This window comes from Bos javanicus, chromosome 15, assembly GCF_032452875.1.
Source record: "Bos javanicus breed banteng chromosome 15, ARS-OSU_banteng_1.0, whole genome shotgun sequence".
NCBI lineage: Eukaryota > Metazoa > Chordata > Mammalia > Artiodactyla > Bovidae > Bos > Bos javanicus.
The window spans coordinates 27,579,356-27,598,034 of record NC_083882.1 but is presented as its reverse complement, the minus strand read 5'-3'; the positions used below and the strand labels follow the sequence as shown (position 1 = coordinate 27,598,034).

The following is an 18,679-nucleotide window of genomic DNA, read 5'->3' as shown; positions in this document are numbered from 1 at the left end:
CAGCTTTGCTTAGGTAAATACCTGAGAATCCTGCTCTTGGCATCCTCTTTCTGCATCCTTTGGTGAGCTTGACAGTTCCTTCAGCTGCTGAATTGGCATAAAGAATGCCAAAGATTTGAGCCTCAATTTCCTGTTCCTTGCTCAATGGGTTAGTCTGTTTAACACGCAGTGCCTCCCTTGCCAAACTGGTCAGTGGATCTCCTCTATAGAGTCACATTCAGTTCAGTTCAGTCGCTCAGTCGTGTCCAACTCTTTGGGACCCCATGAATCGCAGCATGCCAGGCCTCCCTGTCCATCACCACAAGGGCCCTCTAAACTCAGCATTTTTACTAAAAATAATTACTTTGCTTGTGTAGTCCTTTCCAATTTATGAAAGGCCCTTTGACACCTGTTATCTCTTGAGCCCCCAAACAACCCTCATTTTTCAGATAGGGAAATTGAGGTTAGGTTAAATGACTTGTCCAATTTCATACACTGTGATGGAGCTGGAACCTGACTTCAAATCCCCTGAATTCTTAGTCTTATGTTCTTCTCTTTATGCCCCCTTGCCTCGCATTCTTCCCCTTCCAAGCATATCTGCCAAGCCAAGGGTGCCAGCCCTTCCTGATCTTTGACCTGTGAATTATATTGAATTTGAACAGAAAGACCCCTGGTTTGCTACCCAACCCCATTAACACGCTTCTTTTTTGTCTAAGTTTATTTTTGGCTGTGCTGTGTGGCTTCCCAGGTGGCTCAGTGGTAAAGAATCCACCCACCAGTGCAGGAAACCTGGCCTTAATCCCTGGGTCAGGAGGATCCCCTGGAGGAGGAAGTGGCAACCCACTCCAGTTTTCTTGTCTGAAAATCCCAGGGACAGAGGAGCCTGGTGGCTACAGTCCATGGGGTCACAAAGAGTTGCACAGGACTGAGTGACTGAGCACACACACGGCCATGAGGCTTGCAGGATCTTAGTTCCCTGACCAGGGATTGAACCCGGGCCCCAGAGCACCAAGTCTTAACCACTGAACCACCAGGGAACTCCCTTTCATCTAGTTTTTAACTCGTATTTATATCTCCTAAACCAGAGGCTTCTTTTCTGGAAATTAAATTTTCAGTGGCTCACTTGTTCACTTACCTGTGGTAAACTAGCCCCATTATTCTCAAAGTAGGATTCTGTGATAAAATCATCTTCTTGTTTGTTTTTGTCAACTGGTTCATTGTGCCCCATCCTCTCAGAAATAACATCTCTGAAATGAGTATAAATAATACTAGTCTTTACTGAGCTCTTACAGAGGACCAGACTCAAGTAAGCACTCCACAGACCTGTGGAGTGAGTCCTGTTTGCAGATGAAGAGAGCGAGATCCAGTAAAGTCAGGTAACTCGCCCAGGGATTCTGGTGAAGCCAGGATCCAGGCCTGGGGCTTCTGAGCCCCAGGCAGGGGAGTCAGGAAGGCGTGTCATGAGATTTGTCAAGAAAGATTCCATCTGTCTCAGTGGCACACCAGACCTGAAGGCTGTGAAGAGGGCAGGCGAGGACGGAATCCATGGGACCTTCCCGCAGGCAGGGCCAAAAGGAGGGCGGGTGTTCAGATGTGGAGAAACCCCATTCTCAGGAATAAAAACACATTTCACAGAGAGAGATGGTAGGGAGGGAGATTTAGCCTACATATCACCAGAGGCAACCTTGCACCACTTCCTGCCCTTGGCCTTCATTTGGACCTGCAGCCAGCACACACACTGTGCCCACTGACGGGGATCGGGCTGGTTGGCAGGTGTGTGACCTCATCCCACAGAGCAGCTTAGTCTCAGTTGCCTTCCTCTCGGTCATTTGGAAGCTCCCATTCCTCTCCGTTGCATTACCGGCAAGGTGCATGTCATTTCATTCCTCTCCCTTCCTGTCCCGCCCCAGCCCCTAAGCCCTGGCCTCACCGTGATGGTTAAGGAGACCATTTGAATATAGAGACCTGAAATACTTTACACATCACTCAAGCAGCCCGTGTTATTTTCATTATTCACATAGATACTGGGTTGGTGCAGTTAGCGTTAGGGCTGTGTTTCCCATTAAAATTTGTTTAAAAACTTGGTCTCACCAAGGTACCGTTCATTGTGAGATAAGCCCGGTGGTTGCCAGGGAACTTTAACCCAGAAAAACCAACCAACCAAAGAAAACACATGTTCAAGTGCTAGACTCTTAAGGACTGGAGCCAGACGTGCCAACAGGAGGACCCTGTCAACCTTGGTGTGGCCTTGGTACTCTTGACCATCCTTGTCTACTTGACCATCGTGACTCTGACAGGTGACTGACCTATATTAAGAGAGTTTATTGATATCAGTTAGAATATTATTAAACACTGGTATCGGACAGTGTTCTGGAATACTGAAGGCTCATAAACATGCATGTAATAATTCTTGTCCTCAAAGAATTTACAGTTTAATATGAAACATTAACACAAATACACAATTGAAGATGGTGCCAGGAATAATGTTAGCATAATCAGAGTCTAATAAAGTCTTCTGACAATGAAAGGAAAGAATGATTTATTTCTGTTTGAAAGGGAAAGGTTCATAAAAATGATAACATTTGAGATGGACCTACAAGGATACATTGATTAGAACTGGCAGGAATGGAAGTAGAAGATTAAGCATTTCCAGGGAGAGAGAAAGGTGAAAGCAAATGCACTGAATCGTGAGTGGTCCCCTTTGACTGGAGCTTAGAATGTAGGGGTGAATTGTGTGGGATGCTCATTGGAAGAGAGGCTGGGCCAGTGAAAATGAGGGGTTTGGGCTCCACTATAGAAAGGTTCATCTTTGTAGGGCCGTGGAAGAGGAATGATTCGGAGCCTATTATAGTGGTCCAGGCAGGAGATAACCAAACTTGCATGAAAGCAATGAGACTGGAAAGAAAGAGATTAAAGTGACCAACACTGGAGAGGCAGATTCTTCAGACTTCAGGTGATGTGGAACCAGGAGTAAGGAATCAGCAGGGACTCCATGAGCTCATACCCAGAAGATTAGGAAAGGAGGTGTTGGTTGTGGGGAAGCTGGTGAGTTCAGAATTGAACCTGTGAAGTGTTTGATGTTGTTCAGCCATCCAGGGAAAGATATCTAGTAAATAGTTTAGAATTTTGGATCTGGAGCTTAAAAGAGCATTTAGTAATTCTTTACATAGAAGCAGTGTAGTTGAAGCCATGAAAATAGATGATATTGCCAAAGTAAGTGTGGGGAGAGTGAGAAGGTCAAGGATAGAGGTAAAGAGAGGAGGACCCTTGAAAGGAGTTGGGGCTGGAGTCGGAGGAGGAGAGGAGAGGGCTGGGCAGGGTACGGAGGGGAAGCCAAGGGAAGAGAGAGAGGTGTCCACAGGGTGGAAGCTATTCTCCCAGGCTAGAGGTCCTGAAGGTCCAAGAATGATTCTCCTGTGCATCTAGGTTTGGGAACATAGCACTGTCAAATCAACAGAGAAATGAAGAGAAAAGAAAAGGTTCAGCCAACCACTAATACATGGATTTTTTTCTCGTAAGGGAATGATCCCTGCAGAGAGAGGCCCAGGAAGGACGACAGTTGGCAGGCTGGTCCAGGCTCCTCCGAGCGTCACCAGCCAGCTGAGGTTGGCCGAGTGGCCCGCCAGTGGGGGTCCTCGCTCTGGCCCACTGTGCCTTGCAAGATGCTGCTTTGGTGAGAGTGGACTGAGGGAAGTGCTAGGTCTGCTGACTGACCCTATTTTGCTCTGTCTCCTCAGAGTCCGTCCTAGGGAAATGCATGGATAGAAGTTCTCCTGGACAAGCGATGGAGCTGCCAGATCACAATGGACTTGGGTACCCCGCTCACCCCTCAGTCAGCGAGCACCAGAGGCCCCGCACCCTCCAGAGACATCACACCATCCAGAACAGCGACGATGCTTATGTACGTCGGCCCCTCCTGCTTTTTGGAAGCGGGGTCTTTGAAAGCAGAACTTAGGAATGTGGGGTGGTGTCTCTTGTTCTCAATCAGAGTCCAGCGCCCCTGAGCACTCAGGGAGTATGTCTCTGAATCACTGTAACAAGCCTGAAATTCCAGGAGAATCTCTGCTGACGCCGAGCTCCACGTTGGAAGCTGAGGATCAAGAGCATCCATTTCCTGTAGTCTTAGTTATTGAACTTCTCCCCAGACAGTTGAAACAGGCCCCAGCAGATGCGCCTTCAGACTCTCAGTTATTACTCTGGCAGCTGCCTTGAATTTATTCAGACTTCAAGGGAGCTAGTCCACTTGGCAGGGCTTTATGGCCTTAGGGCAGACTCTTCGGCGGCACAAATACAGCCACAACCAGCCACATGTAACCTTTCAATTTTAAATGTAATTAAAACAGAATAAAACGTAAAACCCAGTTCTTTAGTCAGACTAGTCACATTCCAGGGCTCAGTAGCCACTTGTGGCTAGCGGCTTTCGATTTGGACAGGGCAGACAGAGAACATCCCTGTCCTTGAACAGAGTGCTGTTGGACACTGCTGCCCTAAGAGACTCCTCATGGCCTTGAGCCAGGTCAGAAACCTGGTGCTGGAACGCCATGTAGACGTCTGGGGCGCCAGCTGAGACTCCCTGTGCCCCTCCCTCCCCACGCGCACCCCCGCCCCAGCCTTGGCTCCCCGCACAGCATCCCCCTTTGGATAGCCCTGCAGAGGAAGGGGGCCTGGGGAGCGGTGCTTGGGACGGTGCTTGAGGCCGCCCTCTGCCTGGGCTCCTTTGAAGGGCACAGCGGTCTCTTAAGGCGCGTTCTCGGCTCTCTTTACTTCTTTTAATAATTGTTTTCTGCAGGTGCAGCTGGACAACTTGCCTGGCATGAGTCTCGTGGCGGGGAAAGCACTTAGTTCTGCCCGGATGTCAGATGCAGTTCTCAGTCAGTCATCGCTCATGGGGAGCCAGCAGTTCCAGGACGGGGAAAACGAGGGTAAGGGGCATTATGCATGGGCACCCCAAAGAAGTTTCTAAAGGGACCCCCCCCTTCCCTCTTCACCAGTGACCACTCCCCTCTTGTAGGAAGAGCCCATGGGAAGCCACAGCATCCCCGTGGGCTTCTGGACACCGCCTTTTCCCAGTTCTCTTGCACTGAGTGTGAGAGCACGGAGGAGCCCCGCTCCTGACTGAGCACAGGGCCGTCACTGTCCTGTCTGTAATGCATGTTCAGATGCTCCTTCAGTTACTCTTGTTCTGGTTCTGAGGAGAAGGCACCGTGTCCTAATGTCTGCCTCCCGTTAGAACCAGTAGAGGGAGGGGATCTTAGCTGATAAAAGCACAGACCCGGGAGTGGATGGATCTGCAGTTAATCCTGACTGCTCTGTACTGGCTCCACAGGTTAAGGCACTTAACCTTTCTGACCCCCAAGATCCCCCTCTGTAAAGTGACAGAAACAATAGAGCCCATGTCCTCGATTGTGCTGGGAGCAGTTGCTAGCTTCCTGCATGCGTGCCCAGTCATTCAGTCATGTCTGATTCTTTGTGACCGTATGGACTGTATAGCCCACCAGGCTCCTTTGTCCATGAGATTCTCCAGGCAAGAATACTGCAGCAGGTTGCCGTTTCCTTCTCCAGGGGATCTTACTGACCAGGGGTTGAACCCGTGTCTCTTACGTCTGCTGCATTGGCAAGCAGGTTCTTTACCACTAGCACCACCTGGGAAGCCTGTGCTTGGGAGTTTAAAGTGCTTAGGCCCATGCCCTGAGCACAGAGTGTGCCCAGGTGTCAGGGTCTGCCAGCACAAGGCTGTCTTATCCCACACCACGGAGCTGACAGCCTGACAATGGGAGACAGTAAAGAAGAGGGGGAAATGGACAGTGGGGGCAACAGGAAGAAGCCTGGTCCCCAGCCATGGTCGCTAACCAAACTGAGGGCCTGCTCTGAACTAGAACTCAGGGCTGCAGAAGTTTCAGACTTCTCTCTTCCTCTGTCTACCTCTTGCCCACCCCCCACCCAATCTCCCTGCAAACCTCCCAAGTTTTCTCTGGTCTTGCAGAATGTGGGGAGAGTCTTGGAGGTCAGGAGCACCCAGACCTGACAGATGGCAGCCAGCATTTAAACTCCTCTTGCTACCCATCCACTTGCATCACAGACATACTGCTCAGCTACAAGCACCCCGAGGTCTCCTTCAGCATGGAACAGGCAGGCGTGTAGCAAAAGATGGAAAGTGAGTATCACCCTGACCGGAGCCAAACCAGCCCTTTGGCTCAGTGTCAGCTCCTGATCCCATCAGGAGATTCCTTCCACATGAACTTTGAGCCAATGACCTTGACAACACCACTCCTCCAGCCAAGGTTTTTGCATCTTTCTGCTCCTTCATTAAGCACCATGCTAATTGTTTGAGGGGTAGATGGGGGCATATAGAAGAAATACTGGCCATGGTCCCTTGGTCGAACTGTTGAGGATAAGGCACGTTATAGGTGCCATAGCCTTCAAAGAGTAAGTGAGCTTCAGAGGACAGACAGGACTTCTGGCCAGAGTAATGGAAAAGGAGGTGGTTCTTGAACTCAGTCCTAAAGGATGAAATTCAGCAAGAATACATATCTAGCCAGATCTTTTCTAAGGCTGTGCTGCAAGTGGAAAAATATACCAGAAATTTGTGATCAGAGGCCAGCAGTAGAAAACAGGTCAACTGGCCGATTTTGCAGGAGTAATGCCTAAACATACACAACAGGTAGTATCAGTTCTGTCTTTGAAAATTCATTGACAGACAAGACTCGATGAAAGTTAAGCCATCTGGCAAATCTGTATTAGAGCCTCAGTACAGCAAATCCTCCTAAAATATCTGAGGTAAAGTGAACCATTTTTTTGAAAGTTTTCAATGGAATATTTGAGTCTTTGTCTTTTCAAACTAATTCTCTGTGTCTGCTCTGTTGCAGGTTTATGTACAGTGCGGGAATGAAAAGGTTGATTTTAAACCAACAGTATCTAGCAGCATTGCGCCAAATTGCCATTGTTTTCCCTCCACCCAGAATGTCGGCTCCTTTCCTCCCATTTGGTTCATCAGTGTGCTGTTCTTTTGGGTTCTGAGGGGGGTTTTGCCATGTTCGCCTGTATGACCAAGTCACCAAGGAAATAAACAGGAAATCCATGTTCGCCACCTTTTGTGAAAGTGTATTTGGTGTATTTGAGTTGATGGTTTGGTTTGGTTTTTGGTTTGGGTTATTTTTGGTTGTTTTGGTTTTAGGTATGTTTTCTTTGGGAGGTGATTTTCTTTCTTATTTCTTTTGTTTACCTTTTAAGACAGAAGAGCAAAGCAGTTAGCGTATGGTGGCCAGGGCCCAGAGCCATTCCCCTCCCCAGCCTGTCTGCAGAGTGCCCTTCAGTGCCTGAACTGCTTTTACACAGAAGCAAAAGCTGGAAGGCAACATACTCTGGAATGTAGTGGCTGGAGAAAGAGACAAGAGGGAAGGGGCAGCAGCCTTTGGCCCTTGGAGAGCAAAAAGAGACACCCCAAGCCTGGAACCTGGAGAGGTCTTTTCTGCTGGGATCCACTAACAAACATGTCTGGCCAAGCCAAAATCACACAAGAATGTCAGCATGGAGGCTGAGAGTGGCCTGGCGCTGATGGGTTGCCAATTGGAATATCTCTTTGGTGTGTAACTCGGCTCCCCTCTTGTAACTCAGAAAGTTGGTTGCCCTTATCACCCCGCTGGTTCTGCCCGTGGACTGAACACCCAACGGTGGTACTGTGTGTGTGTCACCTTCCCTTCTCATGGTATATTGTGATATAACAAGGGTTGTTTCTCCATGTATATATGTATGTATCTGTACACATACATAATACATACATACATATATATATATCTATATATATATAATGCTTTTCCCTTTCAGCCTCTTTGTCACAGGCAAGAAGAACAGGAGGTTGTCTTGGGTCCTGCCACCCTCCTAACCTTCTCCTCCTCTCTGCGCATCCTCAGCCCCTTATTTTAATTCTTGATCATGTAGGAATTGTTTTTCGTAAATGTTGATATTATTGTTATTATTGTTATTATTATTAATAATAAATACAAACAAAAGAAATTTTTGTTTAAAAGAGAAATGTTTAACCAGATTCTGTTCTATTTGAATTGTGACTTGCACCTTTTGTTCAAAGTATTTTATTTAGACCTTGTAATTGTGGGCGGTTCTCACTGGTGCCAGTGACAGATGTAGTGCCCTCCTTGCGCGCCCCGCCTCCCTGCTGAAGCAGTGCATATGCAATAGCTATTGTTTGTGTCATTATCTTTATTTTCCTTCACCGTTAGAAACCAAAGTCTTCTCTGCTGGCTGGGGGGCTGGCAGAAGATCTGGGTTATCGCCTTCTGATCTTCAAAACAAGGAAGAGATGTTAATTAAATACTCTTGATCCATTTTTCTGGGGAGGCAGAGTAACAGGTCCCCTGGCCCCTCCTCATCTTTCATCCTGAATTTGCACAGGAGAAAGCGGGTGCCCAGCATGGCCATCCTGGTTTTGCTGCCAGGATCCCCCATGTAGCTTGTCCTTCTCTCTGATGTTGGCAGCTCAGCTCCTGGACCCAGTCTCCCTCGAGTGGGTTTCTGCAGTGCAAGAGCCTTTCTTGGGACTTCTCCGTGTTTCCATGGTCCCCACATCCCCTCTACTTGGTGGGAGCCACCAGCTACTCACCTTCTGGAAGCAACTGAGAGAGCCCGAACAGCCACTGTTGACTTCTCTGGGCTCGTTGCTGCTCTGACGCCCCTGCCGGCCACGACCACACACTCAGCCTGTTTTGTTCACGGAACTGATGGATGAGCAGACTGCCGCCCCCAGCGAGCACCCAGATGAAAGCCAGTGAGCCTATTAACCGTGCCATCTTGCAAACTACACTTTTAAAAGAATCATTGCTTTGTATTGTAGTAACCAATATGCGCAGTATATGTTGAACGTATATGAATATACTTTCCTACTTCTGTTCTTTGAAAATGTCAGAGTATTTTTTCTTTCTCATTTATGTTGAACTAAAAAAGGATTAAAAAAAAATCTCCAGACCCAAGCTGCAGTAAGACCTTTAGTCATTTTTTGTTGGGCAGTTACAGCTTGGTAACTTGGTTGGACAGTAGGGGATTGTGAAAATAAAACACCTGACTATGATCTTACGCTGATATGTTACTCGCCTTGTGTTTGGAGTCTAGTTGGGAGAAACTTTCAGGCTGGAAGCTGGAATGCGGGAGGCTAAGGACGTGTAGGGTGGGGCCCTGAGCTCTGCTTTATCTCACCTTGCCTAGAGAGAGGAGCATTCTCCAGAAGCCTGAACTGGACCTCACGCTGGGTCATCGGACACCTGGCTTGGACTCTGCCCCCTCAGAAGCGAACACTGCAGTTTGCTGAGTCTGATGGAAAACAGATTCCTTGAGAAGATACTTTTGAAGGAGTAGAAGGAGAACTTCAAAGAGCTGGCAGAGGCTGGGGCGTCTGTGGAGTGACCTCAGTCAACCCAGTGATATGGACACCAACTAAGTGTTAAGATAGAAGGGGACTTTTGCTATAGTTTTCCCCTTTTTCCATACCTGGACTCCAGAGGACAGGGTAGAATTTCTTGGAGGGTCCCAGCCATGGCTCACAAATAGCTGCTAGAAGCCTTCTATGAAGAAAGATCACTGCAGCTGGAAATACTGAGCTTATAGAAAGGACTTCCCTTGTGGTTCAGACGGTAAAGTGTCTGCCTACAATGCAGGAGACGTGGGTTCGATCCCTGGGTCAGGAAGGTCCTCTGGAGAAGGAAATGGCAATCCACTCCAATACTCTTGCCTGGAAAATCCCATGGATGGAGGAGCATGGTAGGCTACAGTCCATGGGGTCGCAAAGAGTCAGACACGACTGAGCGACCTCACTTCATAGAAAGACAAGGGAAAGGAGGGAACTTAGAAAATCAATTTTGAGTCCCTGTGACTAGAAGGTCACTGTGGGACTGTTGAGAGCGGAAAAGAGCCTTCTCAAGAAGGGTCTTATGATGTATGGCTGGGTCCCTTCCTTGTTCACCTAAAACTACCACAACATTGTCAACGGGCTCTGCTGCTGCTGCTGCTGCTGCGTCGCTTCAGTCGTGTCCGACTCTTAGCAACCCCATGGACTGCAGCCTACCAGGCTCCTCCATCCATGGGACTTTCCAGGCAAGAGTACTGGAGTGGGTTGCCATTGCCTTCTCCGTCAATGGGCTCTACCCCAAGACAAAATAAAGTGTTTTTTAAAAAAGGGCTGGGGGTAGGGGGTGGGGAATCTTCTAGTCTGTACACACTCCCTTGGAAGGCTGAGAGTGTCTCTGAAACCAAACAGATAAACCAGATGCCTTCAAGTAATCTGGAAGAACCTTCTGTGGAAGGTGCCACGCCCTGCTGCAGGCAGCCCAAATGTCTTGGAGATGAGGTCAGAGGCCTCGGGCCTGCCTGCTAGATGGGGACCCAGGGGTCTGAGTTGTGAAGGTGGAAGCCTTGCCGACAGGTCCTTGCTCATCTTTCTGACTTTGAGGTATCCTCCTTCCCCACCACACCCACCCCACTCCACCTGCACAGATCAAGGATTCGGAAGGCTGGTGTACCTACCGAGGAGCTAGACCTCCATTCCTGCTCTGCCATGACCTTAGTCTCCTAAGCAGGAGGGCAGGAGAGACTCTTCTCTGGTTACGATGCCCAGTGCTGGGGTCTAAACTGGGGCTCTGTTTATCACCAGGAGCTGCAACAAGATTATCAGTGAACAGGGGTGGTGGTGATGGGGATCTCCTCCCTCCCCAGTTGATCCAGACCTCCCAACCTCAAGCCTCCCATCCTGACCTGCACCTTAAACACTCGGAGTAAATGTTCTGAGCAGGGTCCCCCGATCCAGGCTGTATGTGCAAGACTCCTGCGTCTCCTCTGCAAGCCTGCTCTTTCAAGTAACCCTCCGGATTCTGGGGCGCAGAATAGTTCACTGGGCAAATATTTGCTGAGTGTCTGCTATGTGCCAGACCCAGCAGGGAACAGAGTCCTCCCAGCGCAGACCTACCAGTATGGCATTGAGACACCAATTGTAAAATGAGTGGCCAGTCCTGAGCAAAATCCACTCCTGCAGCCAGCCAGCCACACTCCCACACACACCAGGGGACCCACTTCAGTAAGGTAACTGGGGAGACCCCCACATCAGGGGAACAGGGTGGTAAGACTAAGGACCGACACTGGTGGGCCCTGCAGCCACTTAACAGCTAGTCCAGTCCAGGTACTTGGTGCCTCTGACAGTGACTGGATGGACCCCAAGTCTGGTCCTGAGATGGGCTCCATTTGCTGTTGGCTGTGGTTTTCCCATCGCCCTCTGTTCAGAAAGTCTCTCTTATTCCAAAATATTAGTAACGGAGGGGCATGGGCTGACTTAAGCCAAACACCTTACAGTGAGATGGAGCAGACACACTAGTGAACAAGCTGAGACGGTAAAGAACCGGCCTGTGATACGGGAGACCTGGGTTTGATCCCTGGGTGGGGAAAATCCCTTGGATAAGGAAATGGCTACCCACTCCAGGATTCTTGCCTGGGAAATCCCATGGACAGAAGAGCCTGGAGGGCTACACTCCATGGGATTGCAAAGAGTCGGACATGACTGAGTGACTAACAATACAGCCACATATTTAAAAAGGAAGCTTCCACAGAAACAAACATAGAGAATGAACTTATGGTTGCCGGGGAGGGGGGAAGAACTGGGAGAAGAGAGAGAGTTTGGGATCAACAGGTGAAGTGAAGTGAAAGTCACTCAGTTGTGTCCGACTCTTTGCGACCCCGTGGACTATAGAGTCCATGGACTTCTCCAGGCCAGAATACTGGAGTGGGTAGCCTTTCCCTCCTCTAGGGGATCTTCCCAACCCAGGGATTGAACCCAGGTCTCCTGCATTGCAGGCAGATTCTTTACCGGCTGAGCCACAAGGGAAGCCCAACATGTACACGCTGCTATATTTAAAATGGATAACCAACAAGGATCTACTGTACAGCACAGGGAACTCTCAATGTTATGTGGCAGCCTGGGTAGAAGGGGGGTTTAGGAGAGAATCGATACATGTATATATATGGCTGAGTCCCTTTGCTATTCACCTGAAACTATCACAACATTAACTGGCTATACTCCAATATAAAAAGTTTAAAAATAAATAAAAAGAAAGCTTCCAGCTTGGTAAGATATTATCAAACTCCCAAAGGGCTTTGGGAGTCGGAGGCCCAGCTGCTGCTGGCCAACAGGCAACCATCATAGAGCTAGAAGCCAGGCCCCTGACTCCCTTCCTGCCAGCACTGAACACTGATGGCTGAAGGTCATAAGGCAACTCTTAGCAGCTCTCAGCTGTAGGCTTCTCATGGGCCAAACAAGGAGAATATCTGGCCTGCTGGCCTTTCAGTTCATTGTGAAAATGCTTTGGCCACTGAAGTACTGGCAGCTGTCAGATTTGCCACAATCATTTCAGTTAAAGCAGGGCAAAACAGCACCCAAGTGGTAAGCTTCTGTGGTCCTCTGTACGCAGGCTGAGAAAGGAACCTCTCATCCCCAGACATCCCTGAGCTGCCCTGAGCAGGGAACCGGCTTCCCTCCCACTCTCTAACCAAAGGCTGGGAACTAGGCTGGCTAAGTGGCAGCCCTCCTCCCTGCTGGGTCCCCTGGGTGTAGGTCACCCCCTCATCTGGGCATTTGCGTGTCAAGGCCACACGGAGACTTCTGCCACCAGAGACTGAAGTCATTCATAGCTCTGGTCTGCCGGTGTGAGTGTGTTCAGTGGGAGCAGGGGACACAAGGCCAGAAATTGGGGTGCTGGGGTGCAGAACAGTTACTGTCTACTCAGTGCCAGGCACTTTCAGTTTTGCCATGCATGTTCTAATTTAGTGCTATAATCTTACAGCACAGGTCTGGAAGTCAAAAGTCCACAAAGGGTCACGCAAGTCTAGAGCATGGCATCAGCAGAGCTGATTCCTCCTGGAGGCTCCGAGGAAACTCTTCTTGGTCTCATCCGGCTTCTAGAGCCTGCCTGCATCTTTTGGCTCATGGCCCCCTTCCAACAATCACATCCCTCTGACCTCTGCTTTTGATCTCCCATCTTCTCTGACTCTGCCCCTCCCGCCTCCCTCTTGTGTATGTAAGGACCCTTGTGATGACATGGCCACCTATATAACCCTGGAGAGTCACCCCATCTCAAGGTCCTTAATCTCAAGGTTCTTAATATTTATTTATTAGTTGTGGCATATGGGATCTTTTGCTGTCATGCACAGACTCTCTAGTTGTGGCACCAGAATGCACAGGCTAAGTAGTTGCAGGGCATTTGGGATCTTTGTTCTGTAACCAGGGATCAATCCAGCGTCCTTTGCATTGGAAGGCAGATTCTTCAACCACTGAACCACTAGGGAAGTCCCTCTCAAGGGACTTAAAATCACCTTTGCAAAGTCTCTTCTGCAACTTAAAGGAACAGTCACAGGTTCCAGAGAGCAGGACATGGACATGTTGGCAGGGGTGGAGGGACATTATTCTCCACCCACTTGCTTCGCCTACTATAACTCTAGGAGATGACTATTGTTATCTTCGCTTAACAGGTAAGAGACTGAGGTGTAGGGGAGGTTCAGCTAACAAGTGGGAGAGCTGGGATTCGAACTGAAGGTAGCCCAGCTCCAGAGCTTTCCCCTCTGGGGAGAAAGGCATGAGGCTACTAGAGTGGGAGAGGCCTGGAGCCCCGCCACTGTGGCATCTGGCAGACAGTAGCCCCTGGCTGAGTTCTGGAACCTTAGGGAGTTTCCTGGGTAGGTGGCACAGGGCACATTTCTGCCCTGGGTCCTCAGTCCGGAGACCTGGGTTCTAAGTGCAGCCCTGCCTCTGATGCCCTGGGACATCAGGGACACTGGGCAAATTCCTCCACTCTTCGGTTTCCTCATCTGGAGATGGGGGTGGAGAGAGGCTGATCTCAAAATCCTCTCCGCTTGCATGCTCACAGGTTCTATGACCCAGGCCCTGTCAGCAACCTGGTGTTGGGGGTCTCACACCTTCCAGGAGAAATCTTAGAAAATGTCACTGCAAACACCAATGAACACACAGCACTGACTTCCCCGGGTCTGTCCTCCAACCACCCCCATTTTTGTCTTCGTTTTACTGATAAGAAACCAAACTCAGATTGCATACTGGGCTCATGAGCTTCCTCCAGGATTTTGCAAATTGAAGGCAAAAATGAATGAAATAAGAGAACAGGCTCCTGCTGCTAGCAGTCCAGAGGTCCTTCCTCGACATCAGCCATCCCTCAGGGATGGTGTCCATTCTCACTTGTGTGGGATGCAAGGTCAAAACGAACAATGCAAAGATCTATGTATCCTATTTAAGCAACTGTCCTTTATTCTGAGATTATGCCCTTTTTAGGTGTTAAAAAATCTTTTTTATTTGTCCATGCCTCTCCACTTGAGGGATCTTAGTTCCCCAACCAGAGATGGAATCCAGACCCTTGGCAGGGAAAGCCCTTAATTCTAACCACTGGATCACCAGGGAAGTTCTTTAAAAAATAATCTTGGAATTTCCGTGGGAGGAAAAGTGGTTACGACTTCGCCTTCCAATGTAGGGGGTGTACCAATCTCTGGTCAGGGAGCTAAGATTCCACACGCCTTATGGCCATAAAACCAAAACATAAAACAGAAGCAATATTGTAACAAATTCAATAGAGACTTGAAAAAAAATCAGTTTGGAAGAGATTACGGCTGGTTACAGTTGATGGTAGGGTTTGGGTCAGGCTGGGAGTGGCGGTGCGTAAGATGACAAAATGAAAAGTTGGCAACTCTGTGTTGGTCTCTAGAATGTGTTTGGAAATGTTAGACGTCTCAAAGTCTGGGAGCCCCTGAGTACCGTCCTCTCTCTCCCCAGGCAGCCTCCAAGCACAAGGTTCCCTTTGCTTTCCAGTCTGGGAGGTCTGCGAGGGCCTGGAGCGAGGTGGGGATGAGAGAGAGAGGGGACAGCCTTGATGGGAGCAACCTCTGCTGCCTTTGTGAAGTTGGGGCAGGGTGGGGGTGAGATAATCACCCTGGAATGCGAGGGGCCAGCAGGGGAGAATACCTCTTGAGTGGAGGAGTCCCGGCCGTCCTTGGCAGCCTCTGTGTTTTTCCTCCTTCCTTCCTCTCACCCGCTGCGATGGCACAATGGACAATGGCAGGCACACAATCCCCACGGAGGAGACGGGCCGGTACCGCTGACCCCCGACTCTGGGGACCTGCGCGCCTGTACACACCCCCTCCCACCCCTGCTGGAACTCTTGATCCCTGGCCCTGCAGCCCCCGGAGCTTCCTGTTTGCCTGCTCTATTTGTCTGGCCCCAGGGACAGAGCTGATCCTTGAACTCTGAGTTCCACATCGCCAGGACCAGTGAGCAGCGGCAAGGCCTGGGCTGGGCTTATCAGCCTCTGAGCCCAGCCCTGCCTGGACACATAAATAGGCCGGGGGAGAGCTGGCTGATTAGACTGCTGGCCATTGAGGTAAGTGCTGCTACCCGCTCCCCAGCTCTAGGCATTTGAGGCTCTGGGATGCTGGCCCAAGCCTCTACCCCAGGCTGGGGGCTCTAGACCCCTGGCCCTCCCCACCCTGTGCCCCGCCTCCTCCTCCCCGGATGGAGTGAGTAGAGGGTGCACGGGCTCCTTCAAGCCCTGCTCAGCTGGGCCCCTCTTCTCCTCCAGGTCACCCACATCCCTTCAAGATGAAAGCCGTGGTGCTGACCTTGGCTGTGCTCTTCCTGACGGGTAGGTGCCCCTAACCTAGGGAGCCAACCATTGTGGGGAGCCTTCTCCCTGAACCCCTGCAGACCACCCTCCTGGGCCCAGGGAGCAGAATTACTCCCTCGCAGCCCTCTCCCCTGCCAAGCACTTCTGCTCAGATCCTGGCCCAGAGCTGGGTCTGATCTGGGTCTCCCCTCTCCCTCCCAGGGAGCCAGGCTCGGCATTTCTGGCAGCAAGATGACCCCCAGTCATCCTGGGATCGGGTGAAGGATTTTGCCACCGTGTATGTGGAAGCAATCAAGGATAGTGGCAGAGACTATGTGGCCCAATTCGAAGCCTCCGCTTTGGGAAAACAGCTCAAGTAAGAACCCGCTTGTGCCTGGGGCAGGGGTCGGGGGTGTCGGTGCTGGGGGATGGAGAAGCCTGTGGGAAGAAGCAGCCAGATTGGCCCAATCCCCACCTCCTATCTGATGGGCCCCATAGAAGCAAGGAGTGGGATCCACAAGCAGGATCAGGGCCCCCCAGCAAGGGGCAGACCAGCGCTGTCTGGTCAGTATTTTCCGCACTGCACTCCGCCCCTGCCTGTTCTTAACTCCCTTCTCAGCTCCAGCCAGCAACAGAGATGGCTGTCTTCAGAGAGGAGAATGGGCTGGAAGAGTAGAGACTAGGTCCTTAAAAGGCCCACCTTTGGGGACAGACAGGATCGGGCACCAAAACCAGCTCCAGCTCTGTCTCCTTCTAACTCCTCCATCCATCTGGTCAATGGGATGCAGTGGGGAGTGGGGGGGGGGGGACGGAGACCGTGGATGGGAGACGCCAGGCTAAGGATCTGTCCCCAGCTACCCCACGGTCAGGCACAGGTGTGCCCAGGTCTCACACGGGGCAAGCACGGGCGCTGGGCTGCAGCTCTGGGGGTAGCCGGGGGCCTGGGAGGTTTAGCCTGAGCCCTCCTCTCTCTCCCCTTTCAGCCTGAAACTCCTGGACAACTGGGACACCCTGGCCAGCACGTTGTCCAAAGTGCGTGAACAGCTGGGCCCGGTGACCCAGGAGTTCTGGGACAACCTGGAAAAGGAGACCGCGTCGCTGAGGCAGGAGATGCACAAGGACCTGGAGGAGGTGAAGCAGAAGGTGCAGCCCTACCTGGACGAGTTCCAGAAGAAGTGGCACGAGGAGGTGGAGATCTACCGCCAGAAGGTGGCGCCGCTGGGCGAGGAGTTTCGCGAGGGCGCGCGCCAGAAGGTGCAGGAGCTGCAGGACAAGCTGAGCCCGCTGGCCCAGGAGCTCCGCGACCGCGCGCGCGCCCACGTGGAGACGCTGCGGCAGCAGCTGGCGCCCTACAGCGACGACCTGCGCCAGCGGCTGACCGCGCGCCTGGAGGCGCTCAAGGAGGGCGGCGGCAGCCTGGCCGAGTACCACGCCAAGGCCAGCGAGCAGCTGAAGGCGCTGGGCGAGAAGGCCAAGCCGGTGCTGGAGGACCTCCGCCAGGGCCTGCTGCCCGTGCTGGAGAGCCTCAAGGTCAGCATCCTGGCCGCCATAGACGAGGCCTCCAAGAAGCTGAACGCCCAGTGAGATGCCTCGGGCTGCCCCCCTGGCCATCACTTCGGTTTCTTAGAATAAACATTTCCGGAGTGGAACGCGTGTGATGGGTTGTAATTTTTTTTTTTTTTTGAAGATTCGATGATGATTTTTAAACAATAAGTTTTCCAAAAGCCAAAAATTCTGTTTGGGGAGAATGGGTATGGGGGGGATCCTGGAGGGGCCTCCAGGGGGCGGTGGTCAGGGACACCTGATGATGTCCCAGTGGAGTCCTGAGCTCCAAACACTGGCCTCTCGGGGCCTTGATGTTACAGGGCCTGCTTGTCTGGGGTCTGAAGAGTGGGCTAGGAGATGCTCTTTCATTAGGAGGCCCAAACAGGAAGGAAATAGAGGACCAGGCAAAGTGACAGATGATCCAATGCAGGCACCCTGAAAGAGCTTCAAGCAGGAAGTCGTGGCTTTGCTGGGAGAAGTGGGCTCCCTGTCCCCAGCGTTTCCCCTGCAGGGGACATAGTTCCGTGGCCCTCCTGCTCAAGGGCAGCTGAGGTTGGAGGGACCTCAATGAGTCTATGGACTTGAAGGTTCCCACAGTAACCTTCCTGTGGTTCCTTCCTAGGGCAGGTTCAAATGAAGGGCTTGGTGCTTGCTCCTTCCTCCCTTATTAATTCAAAATGTACTTTAACAAACACATCTTTTTTCACCAGGGCCTCTTGCCACTCCACCCCCACCCAGCTCCGGAACAGCTGCTGTTTCCTCAGGCCCAGCAGTGCTAGCCCCATCCTCGGGGCTCCAAGCCTGCCAGCCCCTATTTTCTGACCTAAGAAAAATAATCACCACCTTTTGCAAGTAACGAGCCCATTCTAATCTCCAAGCTGCTTTCATATCCATCATCTCACTGTATGCTTTCCCAGATCCTGGGTAGATTAAATGGGTGGTATGGATGCAGAAGCTGGAGCTTGGACATGTAAACTCATTTCGAAGACTGAACAGCAGGATGGGCTAGGTTGCCCTTTCTAAAGCTATGTGCTCCTGAGCATCCGTGATTATATAAAAAAAAAAAAATTTGGCCAGGCATTCAAGTTTGTATGTAATTGAGTGTTCCCAGCAGCTTGTGCCTTTAAGATCTGCAAAGGTCTGGGCAGTGCACTCAGGGGGCTTCTCTTTCTCTCTCTTCTCAGGGCCTTTTGCCCTTGATGCTGGATAATCTACCCCTCCTCCATCTCTAGTGTATCTTAACTGCCAAAAGGAGTGGGCTTTTTTAGTTCCTAACCATTTGAGCTATGTTGTAACAACAATAGGAGTAACTAAGCCTTTTTCTGAGTCAGTTGAGCAGAATATGGCAGCTCACCTGGGTTTGAGGTCAAGCTCTGCTATTTGCTGACTCAGTGACACTGGGCAAGTGCCTTCACACTTGGGAGCCTCAGTCTTATCACTGGAAGAGCAGGGAGGGGAGCTGCTCAGGTAGTCTGTGGTTCTGGAACTCTCCTGCATGAACATCT

General features: G+C 50.8%; 2 protein-coding genes and 1 long non-coding RNA gene across 7 annotated transcripts in view; 2 read left to right on the top strand and 1 right to left on the bottom strand.

Moving 5' to 3' along the window:
• The window catches only part of SIK3 (SIK family kinase 3), a 267,644-nt gene extending 258,578 nt beyond the window's left edge, over positions 1–9,066 (top strand). For all 5 annotated transcript variants that reach the window (XM_061440398.1, XM_061440397.1, XM_061440401.1 and 2 more), the window contains 4 exons: positions 3,717–3,880; positions 4,769–4,901; positions 5,963–6,133; positions 6,846–9,066. In XM_061440398.1, coding sequence (XP_061296382.1) covers positions 3,717–3,880; positions 4,769–4,901; positions 5,963–6,120 — 455 coding nt within the window. In that variant the 3' untranslated portion in view covers positions 6,121–6,133; positions 6,846–9,066. The remainder of the gene's footprint in view (positions 1–3,716; positions 3,881–4,768; positions 4,902–5,962; positions 6,134–6,845) is intronic.
• Positions 8,179–15,129, bottom strand: LOC133261782 (uncharacterized). Its single transcript, XR_009741133.1, has 3 exons — positions 14,993–15,129; positions 10,510–10,639; positions 8,179–9,300 (listed from the first exon to the last, which is right to left on the bottom strand). It is a non-coding gene; the product is annotated as an uncharacterized LOC133261782 (long non-coding RNA).
• A 95-nt stretch (positions 15,130–15,224) lies between these two features.
• LOC133261778 (apolipoprotein A-I) lies at positions 15,225–17,278 on the top strand. The gene is made up of 4 exons (XM_061440411.1): positions 15,225–15,407; positions 15,606–15,668; positions 15,852–16,005; positions 16,613–17,278. Exons 2-4 carry the CDS (start codon positions 15,626–15,628, stop codon positions 17,211–17,213), a joined length of 798 nt encoding a protein of 265 aa, XP_061296395.1. The 5' UTR covers positions 15,225–15,407; positions 15,606–15,625; the 3' UTR covers positions 17,214–17,278.
• The last annotated feature ends 1,401 nt before the right edge of the window (positions 17,279–18,679 follow it).